Below are 23,068 nucleotides of genomic sequence, written 5' to 3'. Positions count from 1 at the left end.
TCGTGCCATGGAGTCACTATATCCCGAATCAGAACATTTCTTGGACAAAGATCGAATGGGATTTCTCGCAGACTTGATCTGCCTTGAAATGGACAGCTTTGTTTTGGCTCAAATTGATGTTGCCAAAAAATACATCAGTGACCACTGGAGGAAAAACGACAAACATAACCTGGTGTCTGTTTTGCAACAGCTTTTCCATTTGAAATCGAAGGGTTTTCCAGCCATTACAGAACTGTATGAGACAGCATTAATAATTGGATCATCAACTGCAATATGTGAAAGAGTTTTTTATGCTCTGACAAATGTGCTTACAGACCTCCGTCAGTCGATGTCTCATGAAAGACGGGCGAACTTGATCCTCATCGGGTTTGAGAAGTGCATCCTTGATGATGTATGTAAGAGTGTTGATCGGAAGCATAAGATATTGAGAGACCTCAATTCTATTCAGAATAGACAATTACAGTTGTCTTAATAATAAAATTTGGACTTGGTATACATTGCTTTAATTAATTACAAGGGTCCAATCATCTTTCCCTAAGACTGACTCGTGCTTTCTGTTTTGATTAAATAACCAGTTCATACCTAACTTAAGCTCTTGTTGTCGGATATCAAAGATTTTTTCATGAGTGAATTCGCTTATGAATTAATAAGGAACATCAATAAATGATAACAAAAATTTATAACGAAAACTGAAAATGATTACAATGTACTCGCGCCCTTTGAGTTTGTCATTGTGCCGTCAATGTGTGCGTCCTGGCTACGACACTGACAGTACGCATTTGATATTTAATCAAATAATATAATTTAGTTTTTATATTTTGATAAATTGTGAAGCACTTGATTATTTAATTTAAAAACGCAGCTAATTTGTTTGAAAGTGAAAAAAGAGTACGCTAAACCATCTTTCAAACCAGGAACGCATTTTTAATCAATTCTAAACAAATATTTTTTATGCGTTATGTCCTCGGGTTCGAATCCCCTCACACCAAACATGCCCGCCCTTTCAGCCGTGGGGGCGTTATAATGTGGCGGTCAATCCCACTATTCGTTGGTAAAAGAGTAGCCCAAGAGTTAGCGGTGGGTGGTGATGACTAGCTGCCTACCCTCTAGTCTTACACTGCTAAATTAGGAACGGCTAGCGCAGATAGCCCTCGTGTAACTTTGCGCGAAGTTAAAAACAAACAAACAAAACAAGCGTTATGTCCTAACGTATTATTATCATGTTAAATTGTTAACTTTTCTTTGTTTGTAGTTAAGCACAAAGCTACACAATGGGCTATCTATGCTCTGCCCACCACGAGTATCGAAACCCGGTGTCCAGCGTTGTAAGTCCGCAAACATACCGCTGTGCTACTGAGGGGGCTTCTTCTTTTCTTCGGACAAAAAAAAATACAGCAGCATTGAAAACACCATCATTTATTTAGATAGATAATTTATACACTTCCAGTCTAATGTAGGCATTTGGACAAACCATTATACAATGTGTGACAAATATAATAACAATATTGAGCTCGTGTGTGTGAGCAAGCTGAAACACCAGGTTAGGTATGTGTGACCATCTTGTGCTATAATACAGACAATTATTATAAAATTCGAAATGAGCTAACAAAAAAAAAAAAAATTAATCAAGTGCTTATATCTAAGTGAAGCCTCAAAATATGATGAAATAACTTCAAAAAATGAAGCCAATAGGCGAAAAGTAATCACTATGTAAAATCTACTTTTAAATATTGGTATGTAAATGTACGTTTGTACAACTGTCAAATCAACACTTATGTTTTCAAACACATAAAACTATTCGAAATTCACGATTCTAGAAACTATCTTTTCCCTACATTTCACTGTGTGTTAGGATTTCTTCTTGTCGTTAATTAGAGTTTATAAATTTTAAAAAAAATTCAATTTCAATTTTCCACTAAAAGTGAGACTTTACATTTGGCTCCGAGGATTTTTCTAAAGTATTATCAATTGTTCAAACAACATACTCGTAAGGAACTTATTTTTCCGTTTTCTGAACACAATTGTCTCGTCACATGATCACATACGTTACCTTCTATTTCAGTCATCTCTCAGGTTAAAATATTCTCCAAAACAATCTGGAATCTTTACAACACAGAAACCTACGAATATAAAGGATAAAAGGGACTTAAAGTAATTCTAAGTTGTCATTAATCAAGGTTAACACCAACAACAATTTTTTGTCTGTTTTGTTTACGATAAAAATATGATATATGCTGAACCTGTGCTGTTGAGTAGAGAAAAAAAGAGAGTAAACAACAGAATAAAACATATTTCATCAGTGAAAATCCTTAGCACACTAAAAGACCCACGTGTCTATGCTTCTCTGAGTTGAAAATCACTGTATTCTAAAACTAAGATTTAACAATATCATTTAACTTTGAACTGAGAGTTCCTAAATGATGAGTCATGTCTGCCATTGTTAACTCCAAAGTAGTTAGTTTACTCTCTAAGTTAGCTATGTCTGACTTCAAGTCCATTAAAAGATTTACATTTTCATCAGAAACTCTAGAATTAAGAGCTTGATCAACTAGGCTCAATTTTGGACGCAGTTCCTCTGTTTCCATTGTAGGTATATCATCATCATCATCATCTTCCTCATCTTTAGGTTCTTCATCACATAATAGTTCGCGATATAGTAAACTATTCTCTTCTGATGATCCACGTTGTACAGGTGTAGGTTTACTGCGAAGCGTCGGCTTTGGAGCAGTCGACAGGAAAGCTGTCTCGCGCCGAAATGGAATAGGTGCTTGAGACACAGCTCGAGCGTGAATAGCATCCTTTATCTCATTGATCGAATTCTTTATGTCATCAGTTCTATTGAGAAAAAAAAAGAGCTAATTAAATAGAATAAGAGATCACAAGGCTATGAATATTTTGGTTTGTTCAATAACAAAACACGCAATGAAGACTGAAAATGTAAAAGGAACATAAACGTAAGTATAGAGTTTGATTGGACGCACAGTTTTGTGGTTTTTTACAAAGAAAAAATAGGCTTAAGCCTTATAATCTGCTTATTTTCTGGGGTTTTAAATTGAAATGTAAAATAAACCATGTTTATTAATATTTTTTAACAAAATGATCATCAAACAGTTTGTCACACCGAAAGACTATTATTTATCCAGCTGGGTTAATGGGATTTGAAGCAGATCGAAATTGTGGAACTGATCATGGTATCCTATACGGAGAAACATACTGTACATTTCAAAAAAAACATTATTTACATATTTCTCTTTACTTTGTTTGTTTGAGTTTAAGAACAAAGCTACACAACTGACTACATGAGCTGTGCCCACCGAGGTACCCCTGATGTTTAGCGTTATAAGCCCACAAGCCTACTGCCGAGACACCGGGAAGCTTTCGTTCCTCATTATCCCCCCCCCCCCAGTGGCACAGCGGCATGTCTGCGGACGTACAACGCTAGAAATCGGGTTTCGATATATGTTGTGGTGGGCAGAGCACAAGTAGCCCATTGTGTAGCTTTGTACTTAACTTCAAACAAACAATCTCTGTCAGTAAAATAAACCAATTTTAGTTTACTAGCAAAATTCTGCATCTTGCAGTCATGTTTTGTGCCATTATATAGCTTCTCATTGCTAAGTGTTGAGTTAAACAAATACGCACATTATAATATTTTTACGCAGAGTCTGAACGTTAATTAAAAGTTCCGCCTAATAGTTCAGCAACGTTTTAGTTGTTTGACATATAATTCCCGTATTTTCTTCTTCCCACTTTTAATTACTTTATAAGCATCAACTTCATTTGAATTTGACCGTCGCTCTTATAACACTCCGAAGGCCCTAAAGTGCCAAACGAAATTTTGTTTCTTGGCGATAATGGGGCGCGGACCACGGAGCTTCGGCATGCTAGTCACTGGGTTGTGCTCGACCCTAGTGATAATAACAGAGGAAGACTATTTATTGTTTCAGTTTGTTGTTTGACCAGTTCTCTGTCAGAGTTCAGAAAACTGGCAAATAGTTTCCTTGTAACGAAAAGAACAATATTTATTTGTGTATTTCATTATATTCAACCGTATATTTGCTTACGTTATTCTATACATTTCTGCCAAATGTTCCACGGAATTTTCGTCAGATGATCTACTCCTCAGAAATTTGGCTCTGCCTTCTCTCTCAAACAAACATAGGTGTTCGACGTTCTCCTCTTCCTTGCTTAATTGAGATTTTACTAAGTAAAAATATATGTTAAATGAGCTGTCACAATAATTCAAAGACATATGTGAATTTAATGTATCTTTCTCAAAGATACCAAGACCATTGTATCTTTATCATATTATTTGTTACAGTGTGAAATTTTTGTTTTAAAGCCATTGTTGTCCGTTTTCACATTTGGAATACGCTGAATCATATTTTCTTAAATGAAAATCTTAATTTTAATTGTCATTTATTACAATAAAAGCACAATAAAGTTAAAGATATTTATACTCATTACTTATATTAAAGGGTGTTAAGTAGTCAAAATCATTATTACAAAGCGTTGTATGATTATACGTATGTTATGTACTTGTTGGTGAGGACATCTCGTTAAGGAGGAGGTGGTTGATTTGTCTTGGACGGCACTCTACCTTTAGGTAAATCATGTTACGTTCTTATTCAGTAAAACCGTAGTACCATTTCTTCAAAAGTTTTAACGTTCTATATCTTTTACTAGAAAAAAATAGCAAAAAAACGTAGAATAAAAATCAAAATATTCAGTTGTAATCATAAGGTAAATTATGCAGTTCCAAGCAAACACGGGACCGATGAGACAGAAAAACGAATCTACACACGAGACAAAGTTTATCATAGAAGAGGTAGATTTACTGAAAAATAACATTTATAACCCACACAGATTACTGTCTCCCACGCGGCAGTGACGGTTCCTGATCTTGCTACACAACCAGCTAATTACTAAGTAAATATGTTCCAGAATAACGAAAGGTGGAATCAGTGTCGGTTTCCGTGTGAACTCCGCCACGATTAAAGCCATCTCGTACCTCCAGATTTCCTGAGAATGTTTGTTGACTTCTTCAAACACGTGACTGAAAAAATGAAAAACATATTCTCTGATTAGGTTCAACGTTTCAAGTAAAACTCCAGACATAGTGATTGGGCCCTTTTATTTATTTTTCTTGTCGGCAATTCTTAAATTTGCCAGGCCCTATGGGCCCCCTTTTGGCTCGAGCCTCCCCCCCCCCTCGCAATTGCGGGGGCTGCGGGGTATACTTAAACCACTGCGGTATGGTGAATGTTTTTAAATTATCATATATATGTGTGGGTGTGTTGTTTTTTGTTTTTGTTTTACCTTTTTGTTTGTTGTTAAGCACAAAGGTTTACAAAAGGCTATCAGTGCTGTGTTCTCCGTAGGAATCGAACCCTGAATGTTCGTTGAAGTTTGATGTCTGCATAATTCAAGTATTTTAATAGTATTATAGTTTAAAGTAATCCGAAAGGGCAAAATAATAGTCGTTTTATTTAGTTGTCATCAAGTTTATCATTGTAACACCAAAACTGTAGAATTTTTCTTATATTCACTGATTTATATTCATTCGAACGGGAATGCCTCCCAGTGGCTCAGCGGCAAGTTTCTGGACTTATGACGCTGAATATTGGGTTTCAATACCCGTGGTGGGCATAGCGCAAATAGCCCATTATGTAGCTTTGCGCTTAATAACAAACAAACAAATCGAACTAGAATTTTCATGTATAACAAATCTTGATAAGAGAGAGTATAGGAAATCTTTGGACATCAGTAACGCTTGTAGATATATTGATGACATTTTTGTACCTAATTACCAGTGTTTCCTTGACAGATTTATCCACCGGAGCTCAATCTGGAAAAAGCTGTTTCCCTAAAAACAAAACACGCTATCTGGATTTCGATAGCAACATCGTTAATCAAACATTCAAGTTCAAAGCCTTCATTAAAACAGACAATTTCAACTTTGTAGATACAAACTTTCCATTTTCAAATATAAACATCCTAAATAAGTTATGTTACAATGTTTATAACTCACAGCTTATTGGATACAATAAAATGTGTTCAACATTACAAGACTTTAATAGTTTCGTGTTCAGTTTACATAATGATTATAAACATTATTTCATTATTACTTACAGCTTTTACAGTGAAAAGAATACATTTTAGAACATGTACAACGTTTCAATTACTGGTGCAGTCATTCTCAGTACACAGGTTTTAGTACTTAGATAAACATTCAATGATCTAACAATGTATTTAAATTCTAAAACTGATGGTTGTTTACTTATGTCTGTGCATATCAATCCGCGTGAACTTACAGGTTATTTAATTATGGCTGAACAGAAAAAAAAGTGAATAAATACGAAAATTTTGGAATATATTATACGAAATATTTGCATAAGATTAGGAATATCTGGGAATATCAAGGATATATAGAGACGTTATTGGGTATTTGTTAATTGTGGGATTGTTTGATTATATTAATAAAGCTTCTCTGATATTTCTTCTGTTAATGGCAGTATGGTAACATTCCGTTCAGAAAAACTGTGGTTGCTTTTGTTCATATGTTCATGAACTTCGAAAGGGGTTTTTGGCGTTCTTTTAATCTGATATCCAAGTTACGTCCTTTTTCAAATATGTGAAAGGCTGGGCAATTGTTACACTTTGTTTTGTACATGTTTCCTAGTGGAGTGAGATCGTTATATAATTTTCTTAACATGTGTTTTAATTTTTATTCCAGGGGTGAAAATGAATCTAGTCGTTATATTGAAGTTATATTTATGTGCAAGTCTTTTACAAATTTCTGATAGGTGTGCTAATACTCTCTATATATGGAATTAGGTGTCCTTTGTTTTTGTAGAGTATTTTTTGAGTTTGTTTGTTAAACGTGTCTTGTCTGTATTTTTGGTGTGTTTTTTAATTTATTAATAGTTTCTGTAACTACTGTAGTAGAAAATTGCTTTATGTTAGTAAAGCATTGAGTTAAGTGTGCAATCTCTGCATCGACGTTTTCTCTAGTGCATATAGTGTGTGATAATAATGGCTGGAGACGGTACCTGATGATGACAAAACCTTGTCGAAACGTTGTACATTTGCTGTCATGTTAAACTTATATTAAAGTTTTTCTTCATTACCCATTTAAGCCGTCTCCAGCCATTATTAGTCTCAAAGTGGGTTCCTCGTCATCGAATTAGTGTGTGATAAGTTTAGGGTGCGTAGCTTATAATGGATTACAGGATTCGAAAACCGAACACAAACAACGCAAGTTATATAATCTGATTATTTAATTTCTGTAGTTCATATTGGTGTATATAGAAGACTTATAGAATATATATACAGAATATTTATTGTTTGATTCAGGTATTCATTGAATGTGTTTCATTATTTTGCATCTTTGGCTGTACTCTTCATAATATCATGCTACCTGACTATACGCTTAAATATGTGTTGTAGCAATTTATCTCAGATGCTACTCTCCTCTAAAGTTACACAACGGGAACTCTTTAAAAGACATTTTTAAGGAGGTTTGTGAAAAGTTCTGCTTATGCATGGTTATGTTGACGTTACGTTGTTCAGTAAACATTAAATCTACAACTATACTTAATACCAACAGATCGTATTTATATATTCCATAAGTAAGATATACTCTATTATTTCGTTATTGTTACTTTCATTAACAGGATAGGTTAGGATGATTAATATATCTAATTTTCTTATTTTTAATTTTAATTGTTAGTATTATTATACTTTTATTATAAAAATTGTTTAGCATTGTTAGTTTAATACATGTGTTTAGCACTAACCTAAATATCCAAAGTTGATCTAACCTCGTGAGATACTATTGGGTTTACGGTCAGAAACTATCGTGAACAGCAAGGGTACACAACTGATGAAACAATGTATTCTAATATGTACAAGTAAGAAAATGTTGTATGTTTGTTGTTAAGCGCAAAGTTACTTAATGGGGTATCCGTGCTCTGCCAACAGCTGGTGTTGAAACCCGATTTTTAGCTATATATGAGCAAGAACGTAAGAAGAGTGTATTTAATTAGCTATAATTAGGGTTGTTTTTTACCTGAAAATGGCTGTTAGCAGGTTTATAAGAACATGTTCACACCCATCAATAAATTTCACTATTCAAATAAGAACCCTTTATGAGGTTGTTTCTTACCTGAAAACGGCTATTAGCAGGTTGATAAGAAGAACATTTCCAAGCAACATGTTCACACCCTAGCAATAAATTTCACTATTCAAATAAGAACCCTTTATGAGGTTGTTTCTTACCTGAAAACGGCTATTAGCAGGTTGATAAGAAGAACATTTCCAAGCAACATGTACACACCCAGCAATAAATTTCACTATTCAAATAAGAACCCTTTATGAGGGTTGTTTCTTACCTGAAAACGGCTATTAGCAGGTTGATAAGAAGAACATTTCCAAGCAACATGTACACACCCAGCATGATCGGAACCAACCAGGCGTTAGGACTTTCGTTGCATCTGCTTTCTTCGCGCGAGCAGTTCAAGTAAAAATCTTGAAAAGTAAAACGTGAGATGTCTTTATATATTCTTATTTCCATACTTATTACGTTATTAAAAGTATAACACACAACGGTTACGTAGTTAGGTTATCCTAACGTTTGGGGAGAAAGGGGGGCAGGAGCATTTTATGATAAATAAATAAAATACATTATGATCGGATAACATATCAAGTAGTGCTATAATGTATATTGTATAAATATTGTTAAATAATTACTCCTCAGGATGGGTCAAATAGGGTGGTATTGATATTCTAGTCTTTATGTGCAAAAATACTTTCGAGTGAGTCTTCATTCGGGAGATAAGGGGTTTAAGGTTCTTATTTTTAAGCAGGACGAAATACCAGGGATTTTGTTGTAGGACATGATAATTGTTTAGAATGATAAAAGTTTTATGATTAAACTTTTCTTGAACAGACTTGTATCTTAGATTTTTCCTTGACTGATTTATAGAATAATTATACTTAACTTACATTAGCTATGAAATCATGTACATATATATATATAAGTGTATCTGTTTTATTAATTCAATAAGAATACTTTCAGACTTGTCTATAACATATGTTATCAATGAAACCAACTATGTGTTGTAAGGAGATGAGTCAGCCAAGTCCGATCATAACTTTGTTTCAATAAACTTGGAGTCGACAGGACCAAACCTACTCTTTACAGTTTTATATATATATATAAACATAACCAAACATAAAAAAATACTTATGTTCGAAATGGAAGTAGTCAAACGAATAGAGTTTTCTTCTTCCTCAGGTCGGGCAGGACCCGAAGCTAAAAAAACACGGAGATACTCGGGCTTAAGAATTCAAACCGAGCTCATCGTTAATCTACAATTTTATCTCAAATACGTTATCATTGAAGGTTATCAAGCCTATTAATATTAATTAATATAACTCTAATCTTGTCTAGATTATGCTTTCAGTAAAAAAAAATCAAAAACTACTTTACCTTCAAGCCTATCCAGGTTCAGTTCTCCGTACAGTTGCCAGTAGGGTAAATAGAAGACTTCCCTAAATATTCCCATAAAAGGTTGACGATTTCTTTTAAGAAGAGCTTGACTAGCTACACCATAGCTCAGAATGAAGATGAATAGGATGAGGAGAAACAAGACGACTTCCACAAGCTGTGATGGTAGAGAAATATAATTATTTATACAACAGGTGTCTTTTAGACTTTAGTATTTCTGATACAATATATCCTTTGAGAAGGTTAAAGTGGTTCTTTTAGACTTTAGTATTTCTGATACAATATACCCTTTGAGAAGGTTAAAATGGTTCCTTTAGACTTTAGTATTTCTGATACAATATACCCTTTGAGAAGGTTAAAGTGGTTCTTTTAGACTTTAGTATTTCTGATACAATACACCATTTGAGAAGGTTAAAATGGTTCCTTTAGACTTTAGTATTTCTGATACAATATACCCTTTGAGAGGTTAAAGTGGTTATTTTAGACTTTAGTATTTCTGATACAATATACCCTTTGAGAAGGTTAAAGTGGTTCCTTTATACTATACGAGAAGCTCATCCATTCACTCTTCAAATCAGCTTATTGAAAATAAAATACTATTGTATATATGTGTTAAAGATTATGAGAGGCAACCATATTATGCCCCACCATATCTTTCTGTCCAGAAATATTATGATACAGAAAAAAAGGTTATAAGTTTCATTAAGAACGTCTGATAGGAAATATCCAATAGAAGAGTGAGGGCAGAATGTTTAGTTTCCTTCCGTATACAGTAGAAATTTCTCTTATATCCAGCAAACTCGCTGAATAAAAATATTCCAAGAAATGTATAACTAGAAACAGATACAAGTTTCTTTGATCGGACCCTGCTAGAGAAATCAACACCCAGGTATAAATTTGCACAAGGCTTCGAGTGTTCCAAATCAAAAATTGACAGAAAAGTTGGTGTGCTATCCAATCTTCTTGGGTGCCTCCAATTAGAATTTGAATATTTTCAAGATGGGGTATACAGTTTTACTGAATCTGCACCAAGTTGACTGGGTGTGTTATCAGTAGGAGACTCATTTTTCTTCTCGTTCATGCCCCGTAATTTTACATTATTCCATTTTATTGTATAGTCTTCTGTGGAAAAATGGACTATCGCAGTTAGATTGTTATTACAGTCTTTTATGGATTTAATGCTCCTGAATGTTAACTTTTGCCAGTCGTTTTGTTTGGAAAGATATTGGAATCCATATGCACAAGAGATGTTTTAAATAATGTTATTGCTCTCCAAAGGCTCTTTTGGTGGTCTGTTGTCCAATAACTACAATTGTATTGTGTCTGTAGTTTTCTCGCCGTTAAGGTGGTTTTAGTTACAGTCGAGGTATTTACTGTATCCGCAGGTTTCCTGTAAATTCCTTGTTACATGAGTTATGTGTCTTGGTAAACACTACGTCTAGGAATGGGAGTTTTTGTCTTCTTCCTTTTCCATTGTAAATTGTATCACTGACTTTTGTTGGTTCAGTTGGGTCGTGAATTTTAAAGTCTTGTCTACACTGTGCGTGGCCACGCTACTAATCATCAACATATTTTAGTGAAGACACCAGCAGATTAGTAGCTAAAACATAGGATATAAACTAGTTAGCAATTAGTAGCTAGTAATTTAATATTGTTAATAAAATAAAAATAGTAACTAATTAATAATTAGGTTTAGGTGATCATATAGGCTGCTAACCATGACAACGATTATTAATAAATGTTTATCCATGTTCGATAAATTAGTTTACAAAAACTCTTGCCCTTAAGGTTTGTACAATTTTGAAATACACCATTATCAATGGCATAATCTTTCTGTAATAGATGTTATCCTGCCTTTCAGTGTAATAATTGTTTAAACTCATACCAATCAACTAAGTATGTGCCAGTTGAAGCCAAGCACTCGTGGTTTATGCTGTCTTGAACTCATTACTACGTGTGTCTATTTTGACAGAAAAAAGGATGACTCATCTGATCCAGTCATCTGTCGTAACTGTTCTCAAATTCACAAGCTGCAATCATTGCATTTGCTAGCACATGTTTTGCTGATGTAATAAACAGCAGCTTTACCATGTTATAACAGTTTACAGAAGTCGTATTATTCAGTTACATTTATTAACAACTGCTGGCGTCCAGCAAAGAACTTTGGTGTATACCAGATACTGTTCCCTTCCTGTTTCATTTCCCAAAAATAGCGGTTCAGATCGCTTATGATGATCTTCATACCACTCTTTTTCTTTGAACTTGAGGCTTCACCAGTTGTAGTTTATTCTGATACCACATCAACAGAGTGTACAGTATTGGCTATTTGTAAGGTAGGCCTTTACTACCACTTTTATTTCGAAATCTACTTAATTTTCACTGGGCGATAATAAAACGAGAATAAATCATTGCAGGATTGATCAGTTTTGATATAAATCTAGGAATGAATTTTCATGCGATTAAGATGATTAATTTACAGGTTTGTCCATTTATGAGAAGGCAATATTGAGTTTTGTTCAGTTCATTGAGGTGATAATGTTTTATAACATAGATTATTACATAAGATTCTGATAAAAAATAATTTCAGTAGTTTTCACTTTCCCTCTTTGAAAGTGACTTAAAGGTATTTGTAGTGATTTCTATAGGCGGGTTGAAAAGAACAATATACGTTCAAGTGTTTTTAAACACGTTAAAACATTTATCTAAAAACTGTTTAGGTGTCCATCAAACAACTCACCATGCGTTTTATCATGACTAGCTTGGGTCCAAAACTAAGACTGACCATGTAGCTCTTGAACAGGCGAACGGAACATAAGGTACAACTGATAGTCATCACAAGGTGGATATCTTCAACACGCACCCATAACTGATTGCTACCTATAACTTGTTGGATGGTTCTTAACAAGACTCCAACAAGAGACAAGACCATACAAACAGCGTCCACTTTATTCCAAAAATATTCTTGAAACCATTCTCTGGGTTTTTGTAACTTCCGTTCCGAAGGATAGGTCACGATCTGGTGAGAAATAAAAAAATAATAAATTAAATTTGTTTTTTAATTGGTTATTTATGTATTAAATCTAGTCCAAATAAATAATTATTATTTTTTTGTTTATTAATTTGCATTCAGTATTTTTAGAATCACAATTTGAAATGATTTGTTTGTTTGTAATTAAGCACAAAGTTACACAATGAACTATATGTGCTTTACCCATCACGGGTATCGAAACCCAATTTCTAGAGTTGTAAGTCCGCAGACATACTGCTGTGCCACTGGGGGGGGGGGAGGGCATTTTAAAATGAAAAAGTAATATATTAAGATTAAAATGCATACTGTACGGGGCTATGTGGGTTAATTATAATAATGCTTCCATGAGAAAATTACAACTTTGATTTTAGTAACACTAACTGTAACGACTTTTCAAAAATTAGTTTTATATGAAATTCCTTCTGGATGATTTTTTTTCAACTAGCTGGGTTGAAAAGCAGACGATGCTTGAAATGGTAATCCTAAAATGATCGTGATGAAAGACTCTACAAGGAACCCGAAAGGTCCTCTCAAGATCAAACAGAAAGGCAAGGGGAGTCTATAAAAATAAGTTCCACAAACTAGTTTTTGTTCAGACTTTGTTTCTTAATCTGAGTTAATAAAAGTCATGCTATAAACCTCATAGTATATTAACATAAGAGTGGTTTCGTTGTACAATTTTTTTAAAACAGAAACAGTTGATCACAATATACCTCTCTGACTTCTTCTAAAGCCAAGGCAAGAATCCAGATATGCAGTAAAAACTCGAAGAAACCAACAGTTTCGTAAAACTCAAACAGAACCACGTAGGAAAAGATTCCTAGAAAGGCGATGTATGAATACTGAAAGAGACAAAAGAAGGAGACGAGTTGTTTTCTGTTCTCTCAGATGCTAAGCCCGTGGATAAGTAAATATTCACAAAATCTGAAAAACTGTATATTTTTAATAACTCTTGTATCTACTTACATAATAAAAAAACAGATTATAAAGGAATGCTAACGTTTTTCTACTTACTAAATCGTAGAAAAATTTTGTTATCGGTGCTGTGTAGAAAATTCGAGCTTTGTTGAAGAACCCAGGGGGTTTCTCTGTAGTTTTGTCGTTCCGGAACTTCAAGTAAGTCCATATAAGAAATGGATTGAAAAGGGCCACGTTTACCTAAAAGTAATGTTCCACTAAAAATACTTAATATAACGGACATCTAAATACACTCATATATATATACATATATACATACATACACACACATATATATATAAATTTGTGAAAGAAAATTGGGTATGTATGTTTATATATAACTAGCTAACTAATGTATGAATATTTGCTGTAAAATTCTTATCAATGATATAAGTGTAGCTACCAGTTTGGCCGACAAATTTGATTTCATTCCTTCAAGTTGTACGCTCAATTCTTTTTTGGGCGCACTTTTTTTTTCACACCTAAGGTGTTTTTGATTAGATATCATGACTTTTTGTCAATATACACCAACAAACCCCACCAAGTAAGAAATTGACAATAGATAGTAACCCACTTTAATCGCAACCATATTATTCGGAACAGACCTATACTTTACAGAACCAACCAGATTATTTAAAATATATAGTGGTAGTTTATTCTCTCTAGAAATTACTGATTTATCTCATTCAAAAATTTAAATTACGTTCACAACAAACTGAAAAGTATAATCAATTATTATTTTGTTTTTAAATGTGTAAATTATGGTTCTTAGTGAATTTTAGTCTTAGGGTCTTTTCATCATACAATTTCATTGTGCCTTCCAATTGTTTTAACACATTTCAACAGAATTCTCACAAAACAAAAACCTTAAATATAAGGAGACTAATGGAAACCCAGAATTTTTAATTATCTCTAAGCTTTTAAGATAAACAAGTGTCCGCTAACGAATCTTCTAAATTTTTGAAGTTAAGGAGAAGAATTTAAGATATGTAAAAAACGCGTACCTTCCACCAAGAAACAGTGGCTAATCCGCCCATCCAGGTCTGAGTAATGGAATGTTGACAACATGGGCTTGAAATAAATTCCTTCAATAAGAAAATGTGTATTATAAATAAACGTGGAAAAGAAGAGCTAAGATAAAGTTATCCGATTTTTTAGGCGTCTTGCGACAAAACAAATCGCACGATACACCTAAAAATGTTTTTTTTAAACATAGTTATTCATGTTCAATTTATGTGATTATAAAGATATTCAACTCTCTAGGTTATTACATAATGTGACAAACCATAGAGTCCAAGTTTAATGTGACAAACCATAGAGTCCAAGTTTAATGTAACAAATCACAGAGTCCAAGTTTAATGTGACAAACCATAGAATCCAAGTTCAGAGTGACAAACCAAAGAGTTTAAGTTTAATGTGACAAACCATAGAATCCAAGTTCAGTGTGACAAACCATAGAGTCTAACTGTAACGTGACAAATCATGGAGTCCAACTTTAATGTGACAAACCATAGAGTCCAAGTTTAATGTGGTAAACCATAGAGTCCAAGTTTATTGTGGCAAACCATAGAGTCCAACTTTAATGTGACAAACCATAAAGTCCAACTTTACTGTGACAAACCATAGAGTCGAAGTTTAATGTGACAAACCATAGAGTCCAAGTTTAATGTGACAAACCATAGATTCCAACTTTAATGTGACAAACCATAGAGTCGAAGTTTAATGTGACAAACCATAGAGTCGAAGTTTAATGTGACAAACCATAGAGTTCAAGTTTAATGTGACAAACTATAGAGTCCAAGTTTAATGTGACAAACCATAGAGTCCAAGTTTAATGTGACAAACCATAGATTCCAACTTTAATGTGACAAACCATAGAGTCCAAGTTTAATGTGACAAACCATAGAGTCCAAGTTTAATGTGACAAACCATAGAGTTCAAGTTTAATGTGACAAACCACAGAGTCCAAGTTTAATGTGACAAACCATAGAGTCCAAGTTCAGTGTAACAAACCATGGTGTCCAAGTTTAATGTGACAAACCTTAGAGTCGAACTTTAATGTGAAAACCATAGAGTCCAAGTTCAGTGTGACAAACCATAGAGTCCAACTTTACTGTGACAAACCATGGTGTCCAAGTTTAATGTGACAAACCTTAGAGTCGAACTTTAATGTGAAAAACCATAGAGTCCAAGTTCAGTGTGACAAACCATAGAGTCCAACTTTACTGTGACAAACCATAGTGTCCAAGTTTAATGTGACATACCTTAGAGTCTAACTTTAATGTGACAAACCATAGAGTCCAAGTTCAGTGTGACAAACCATAGAGTCCAATTTTAATGTGACAAACCACAGAGTTCAAGTTTAATGTGACAAACCATAGAGTCCAAGTTTAATGTGACAAACTATAGAGTCCAACTTTAATGTGGCAATCCACATAGTCCAAGTTTAATGTGACAAACCATAGAGTCCAACTTTAATGTGACAAACCATAGAGTCCAACTTTAATGTGACAAACCGTAAAGTCCAACTTTACTGTAACAAACCATAGAGTCCAAGTCTAATGTGACAAACCATAGAGTCCAAGTTTAATGTGACAAACCATAGAGTCCAAGTTTAATGTGACAAACCACAGAGTCCAAGTTTAATGTGACAAACTATAGAGTCCAACTTTAATGTGACAAACCATAGAGTCCAATCTTAGAATCTGCGAATGTGATTAATTGATTACTTGGGCTTTCAAAAATTATTTTAATATTTTGCGAAGTTTTAACAAAAATTACTCATAAAGTCTATTACTTGATGATAAAACCTCAGTCTTTATATTCTTTACAAAAAACAACAACAACTGACACTTGAACTTTGTAATTAATTAACAATTACGTAATCAGTCTGTGGATTTTAAGTAATATTAACTTTCGTCGGATATAATGACATTAACTTACACAATCATTATATTATAATGACAGTAACTTATAAAATCATTGTACTATAATGACATTAAGTTATAAAATCGTTGTAATGTAAAGTCATTAACTTACAAGACCGTTGCAATATATGATATATATTAACTTATAAAATTGTTGGATTTTAATGACATTATTTAACAATATCGTCGCATCTTTATAACTTTAACTCTTTCAATGATATTATAATTAACTAAATTGTTGGTCTTTAATGACATTGACCATCAAGCCTGTTAGACTTTCTTGACATTAACTACCATGATTGTCACATTTTAATGACATTAACTTACAATATCGTCGGACTTTAACTACAAAAATCCTCGGACTGAAATGACTTTAACTAATTAACTTCTTAAACGTTAATGCCATTATGTCTAAAAATCGTTAGACTTTCATTAAACTAATAAGATTGTTGTACAATAATGTCACTAAAGGATTTAATAACACTAACCAAAAATATCATGACATTAACTAACTTGGACTTAAGAATATCAACTTACGAGATCATTAGAGGATAAAGCGATATTTAAAGCGGTCATGTTTCCCCAGTAGCAGTTTGGGTGTTCAATCAGTTCGACAGCTTTTTCTCGGTTCATGGAATAACATATGTTAAGATGTTCAATCGCTATTTGTTCGAAGTCCTTCACGAGCAGAAAAAAAAAGCAGCTTAAACAAAAACATACATTAATAGTTTCGTTTTCAGTTTACTTAACTGATTATTAGTATTATTTTATCAGAAGTTACAGGTGTTACAGTAAGACGAAATATTTTAAAAACAGGTACAACGATCAAACTTTGATGAATGGACGGCAACTGCTTGTTGTAGAATACTCTGTCTAAACAGTCTATCAAAGAACAGGGACAACGTTTCGATCACTGATGCGAGCATTCTTGTGTACTTGAGAATGATCGAGCCAATAATCGAAACGTCGTACCTATTTGAAAAATATTCTTCCTTACTACAAAAGCTGTAAGTTGTGATAAAATATACACTGATAGAGTGTAAAGAATAATAACGTATAACCTAATAAACTGTTACTGAAATATAAAATTTTATTTTTTCAAATGATGTAAAACTCGCTGGTCTTACTATCTAATTAGAAAGAAATCACTAATCTAAAAGCTTACTTTTTCATTTTCGAATCGAAGGGTTGTTTTGTTATTGCGACAATTCGGTCTCATTTAAAGTAAAATATTACTGGCCTCTACCACTCATTGTATAACTACGGGTAAAACTAGTGGGTTTAAATAACATTTATTTTGTAATTATGAAAACTCATTCCTGTGCATTAGTGGAATAAAAGTAAGTTTACGGACATGTAATGCTAAAATCCAGGTTCGATTATATATATATATATATACATTCCTTTGTGTATATATATATATATATATATTAACCTTAGGTGAATGACACTATTATAAGCACAAGTTAATTTTGATTTTAACATTCATTTTCCGAACGTATTTACTACAACCACATGTTTTGCTGTTGTTGTAATTCAAGTTCATTATTCTGTGTACAGATTAAACTAACAGATGACTGTGTTATGTTTTTCGATTATTGAGTCTGTAACTTTAAAACACATGCCACAATTCAAGCTTTTATCCACTTCTACAAAGAAGAAACAATCCCACATTTAGTAGATTGCTAAATAACGCTGGAAAATAAACGTGATTACAAATACGAACCATAGAACACCAAGTTCAACTAGAAGTGATCACCTAAACACACCAATAGGGTACTAGGAAATATATTTTATTAGTTGTCCACCATGAAAAATAACGAGAATTACTCAATTATACCTCTGATTACTTTATAGATGTTTTTAAAAATATTTAAAAAAATGTATTCACGATGAAAATATTTGATACGTCTTTATTATTATTATTTAAGTTTACTTGTGTTAGATGTATGCCGTTTTGGGGCAGGCGAGGCCTAGTGGTTAGCGTGATCGGGCTGTGAATCTGAAATTCATGGTTCACGACCCGTTGCAGCAAAAACTCGCTTCGCACTTTGAGGCCGTGTGTGCGTTATAAGAATGACGATCAATTCCTACTATTCAATAATTCATGATTAGCCCAAAAGATGGCGGTGATTGCTGTTGAGTAGCTGCCTTACCTCTAGTATGTCAGCTCAAAATTAGGGAAACTACAAAAGATTAAAAGCGTTTATAACATAAAATATATTTGTTGCCATGACGAAAATACACTAATAGAATTTTTGGATTTTTTCTTTACAACTCAAGAATAAGAAGTTTTTCATGTGCAAATCTTGAAACACATATATTATTAAGAAAACATTAAGAACGAGAGGATAGCCCTTCACTCATTGCCGAAGTGATAGTTTAAAGTGGGGGCAGGAAGCAGGCTGTGTGACAATACAGCCGTTATTATGTTTCAGCCATGGATTAATATACACTGAGAGCCAGATACGGGAATATGTGTGTGTTTGTGTCAGCTATAAAATAATGTGTAATGTGCTAAATTCTGATTTGTGTGTGTGTGCGAACCACAGCCGTGAAACGTCTGGACTTCTAAATGCCTATGGATATCCGTCATCCACGATAGAGCTTTTTGTTCAGCATTCCAAAGTGTTGTTCCAATATTCTAGGCCCTTATCACAAACCACTTATGACTCTTACTTGATTTCAAAGTAAAACTATCAACGTTGTTTGAAAGACAGTATTATCAGACAGAATATATTTGAAAATTTTCCATTTTTTAACAACTCCTCAAGAATATCTCACTCAGAGTTCTTAACTGTTTAAAATATATCTACATCTATATTTACAAATATATATATAATATATATATATATATATATGTGTGTGTGTGTGTGTGTGTGCAAATATATTTACAAATACATATACATCAATTGGCTTAGCTTTTGAAATAACAACCAGAAGAGTACACGCTTCGGAAGTTTATTTGATTGTAGTTAAGCCCAAAACTACACAATAGGCTATCTGTGCTCTGCTCACCACGGGTATCGAAACCCGGTTTCTAGCGTTGTAAGTACGCAGACACACCGCTGTGCCACTGGGGGGGGGGCACAAATCGGAAGTAGAAGTGGTTGTTATTTAGACCAAGGATGGCGGTACGCCGCACTTGGATAGTGGTCACTTGGACTTCCTTCTGTGACTACATGACTTTTGGAGAAAAAGTGTATGCAAGTAGCAAAATATTGCCATTTTGATTAGTTATGATATAAAAATTTGGTTCCTGATTCATGAAATAAGTGTTTTTATTTCTAACAAATTATTCACGGGTTTCTGCGAAACCCTAAATCCTGATTCTCGAAAAAAAAAAGTTTTATCCTAAAGTAATTACTACCTTTCATTATTTTGTTCAGTGTAATCATTCTGACCATTAAAACTCACACTTTTCAACAACACTAGTTTGTTCAGGATGAGATCAGCGTGAATACTCGTCGAGTTTCTTAGATGCCAATAGATAGATGTAGCAGCTAACGCCAAGTTCAACGCTTCGTGTGCCTCACCCCAGAAATAAATGGCCATTTCTTTCCTGAAAAATCGGTTACAAAAATAATAAATATAACTTAGAAATAAATCAAATATAGTAAACAGTAGAATCTCAGTTTGACTAGGCTTTGTTAAAATAATTTAAGTGCTTATAAAAATATCAATTTATAGATGTCAGTTAGGAGCAAAGTAGCTTAAATATAAGTTGTTGTTTTTAAAGATAAACTACTATTGTGGACGTTTGCTACAAGGTTTAAAAGCTGAGAATCCTTTGGTAAACATACAATTTTATTTGTCAATCAATAATATATGACATGCCGAGATACACATACGACTCGGATTATTAAAGAGAAGATTTATTACAACCCCTAGATCTGATATTAGTGATTTGAAGAAAAAAAAGGTGTTTATTTCCTCCATTCGTCTTAAGTAGTCCATTACGAATTCCAAATTTGAGGGATGTAAAAATATCTTAGTTGACGAGTTCTGCTATTAAACGAAAGTCCTCTTGGGCACTTAATATGCAACAAACAAAATTAATAGACTAAAAATATTATTTTTATGCGCATCTCGTTGAAATATATATAACGGATTAATGAAGATAAATGTGCATCTAGTTGAAATACATAACCGATTAATGAAGATGAATGTGCATCTAGTTGAAATACATAACGGATTAATGAAGATGAATGTAACCTGAATGAAACGTCTGCTGTCTAGTGTGATTTCTATCAATATTATTATGTACCTATTAGTTTCATTGCTTCGCAGGCTTTTGGCATTTAAAATCTTAATATTAAAAGAGTCTTATAAAATTTATACTTTAAGATATTTTGAAGTGAAAGTCAATTTCTCCCAGACGCCAAAGCTCAGATATATGGGTTAAAATATGTTCCTCAATTTCGATAGAAAATCATGATGACGTCCGTCTGAAAGAAATACTCCAGTGTACAAACAATTAGAACAACATTTAATACATACACTACACTAATTTTAAACTCTAAACATTCGTCAGTGCCATTTACATCGTTATTGCTTGACGCTATGTACGTAGTTCTACAGTCGGAGCTCGGGTAGACTCCGTGGTAGCGTTCTCGATATCGGAGTTGGAGAGCCGGATTCTAATGTGAGCGGTACCACAAAATATTACTCGTAGTTTAAACTATGAGCATGTTATAAGAGTGGCAGGCAATCTGTTAGCATGGTGCTGCTACCTGGCGGTCAGTACGTCAAAATTATATACGGCTGCAAATATTCTTAGTAGCTTTACCATAATACACTACGAATTCTAAAAATCCACGAGTGAAAGCAAGAGAGAATATGTTGCAGCATATCAGCCATGTTACATCTGCCATATTTAGTGCCGACAAGGCTTTTCGCCCAATACCAGAGCTCATCAAGCCGTTTTACAGCATTCTTTATAGAGAAGTTCGCGTAAAATATCTCAAAGCCTCAACTCTCAGTGTCACTGTAAATTTTTCCTAAAGCCTCAACTCTTAGTATCACTGTAAACTTTTTCCTAAAGCCTCAACTCTTAGTGTCACTGTAAACTTTTCCTAAAGCCTCAACTCTTAGTGTCACTGTAAACTTTTCCTAAAGCCTCAACTCTTAGTGTCACTGTAAACTTTTCCTAAAGCCTCAAATCTAAGTATCACTTTAAACTTTTCCTAAATCATCAATTATCGGTGTCACTGTAAAATTTTCAATATAGAAGTTGAAGATGCGAATTGTACTTACCTCAACATCAGCACCGCCCATAAAAATAGCTCACGAAAAGGTTTATCGAAATGTTCGTCTGAACCCACCAGAAAGGACAGTTCACAATTTTGTTCGGGCTTGTCGTTGTAATGGTAACATTTGTGTCTCCTTACCAGATGTCGCAAAAGAAGGTGTATATCCCAAAGCATGATGTTTCTTCCATTACATTTGGATAAAGATAGAAGAATTTCCGACAGGTGTAACAAAGGGTTCTTTGGATCCTGAAGATGAGATTGAAATGTACTCTGGACACCACTAATTATTAATGAACTGACTTTCTCACAGGTTTAGTAATATGGAGCTACTGTATTCCATCCTCATCCTATATACAAACTTACTTAATATTTCATTCTAGAAAAAGCGAAAACCTAACAATTAAGCTAGAACAATCAATGATTACGTCACTCCACCTACTGGTCAGAGTTGAAACACATAATTAGAAAATAATTAACAAATATTTATATTATAAACAAATTATATCAAATTTAAAACCGTCAATAAGTTTGGATTATAATAAATTATCTTCTTTATTGGTACAATACAACTACTGGTAGAAACTGTAAATATACAAATAATAAACATTTTCGTACATAGATACAGGTGTTGTAAAGTTGTCTGAGACGACCGACTGTCAGGTAATTCTTCATCACCACACCATTCATTAATAAAAGCTTGACAAACTCTACTCTGTTCATCACCAGAGCCTCAGTCATGAATTCCTCCAGAGATTCGGGAGGGATGTGGATGTGACTGGTGAAAAGCCTTCTTGCCAAATCCACTCGGTTCCATTTTAGAGCAAGTCGTAGTTGCTCCTTTCGATGACTGTGTCCTTCACCTAAGTGGTACCAATTATTATCAGACGACTATATGTATTGTTAGATGACTAGGTATTGTTAGAGGGCTAGGTATTATTAGATGATTAGGTATTGTTAGATGACTAGGTATTGTTAGAGGGCTAGGTATTATTAGAGGGGTAGGTATTATTAGATGACTAGGTATTGTTAGAGGGCTAGGTATTGTTAGAGGGCTAGATATTGTTAGAAGTGTAGGTATTGTTAGATGACTAGGTATTGTTAGAGGGCTAGGTATTATTAGATGACTAGGTATTGTTTGATGACTAGGTATTGTTAGAGGGCTAGGTATTGTTAGAGGGCTAGATATTGTTAGAAGTGTAGGTATTGTTAGATGACTAGGTATTGTTAGAGGGCTAGGTATTGTTTGATGACTAGGTATTGTTAGATGACTAGGTATTGTTAGAGGGCTAGGTATTATTAGATGACTAGGTATTGTTTGATGACTAGGTATTGTTAAAGAGCTAGTTTTTGTTAGATGACTAGGTATTGTTTGATGACTAGGTATTGTTAGATG

General features: G+C 33.7%; 1 protein-coding gene across 1 annotated transcript; it reads right to left on the bottom strand.

Annotated features, from left to right (window-relative positions):
- Positions 1–1,448: 1,448 nt before the first annotated feature.
- On the bottom strand, positions 1,449–22,032 carry LOC111089508 (transient receptor potential cation channel subfamily M member 1-like). Its single transcript, XM_022402146.1, has 10 exons — positions 21,680–22,032; positions 19,841–19,985; positions 16,961–17,101; positions 14,501–14,581; positions 13,554–13,697; positions 13,253–13,381; positions 12,249–12,527; positions 9,494–9,668; positions 8,394–8,529; positions 1,449–2,835 (listed from the first exon to the last, which is right to left on the bottom strand). Exons 1-10 carry the CDS (start codon positions 21,847–21,849, stop codon positions 2,373–2,375), a joined length of 1,863 nt encoding a protein of 620 aa, XP_022257854.1. The 5' UTR covers positions 21,850–22,032; the 3' UTR covers positions 1,449–2,372.
- Between the last annotated feature and the right edge of the window lie 1,036 nt (positions 22,033–23,068).

Source organism: Limulus polyphemus, unplaced genomic scaffold (genome assembly GCF_000517525.1).
Source record: "Limulus polyphemus unplaced genomic scaffold, Limulus_polyphemus-2.1.2 Scaffold6475, whole genome shotgun sequence".
Classification (NCBI taxonomy): Eukaryota; Metazoa; Arthropoda; class Merostomata; order Xiphosura; family Limulidae; genus Limulus; species Limulus polyphemus.
This window is presented reverse-complemented; position numbering and strand designations above follow the sequence as displayed.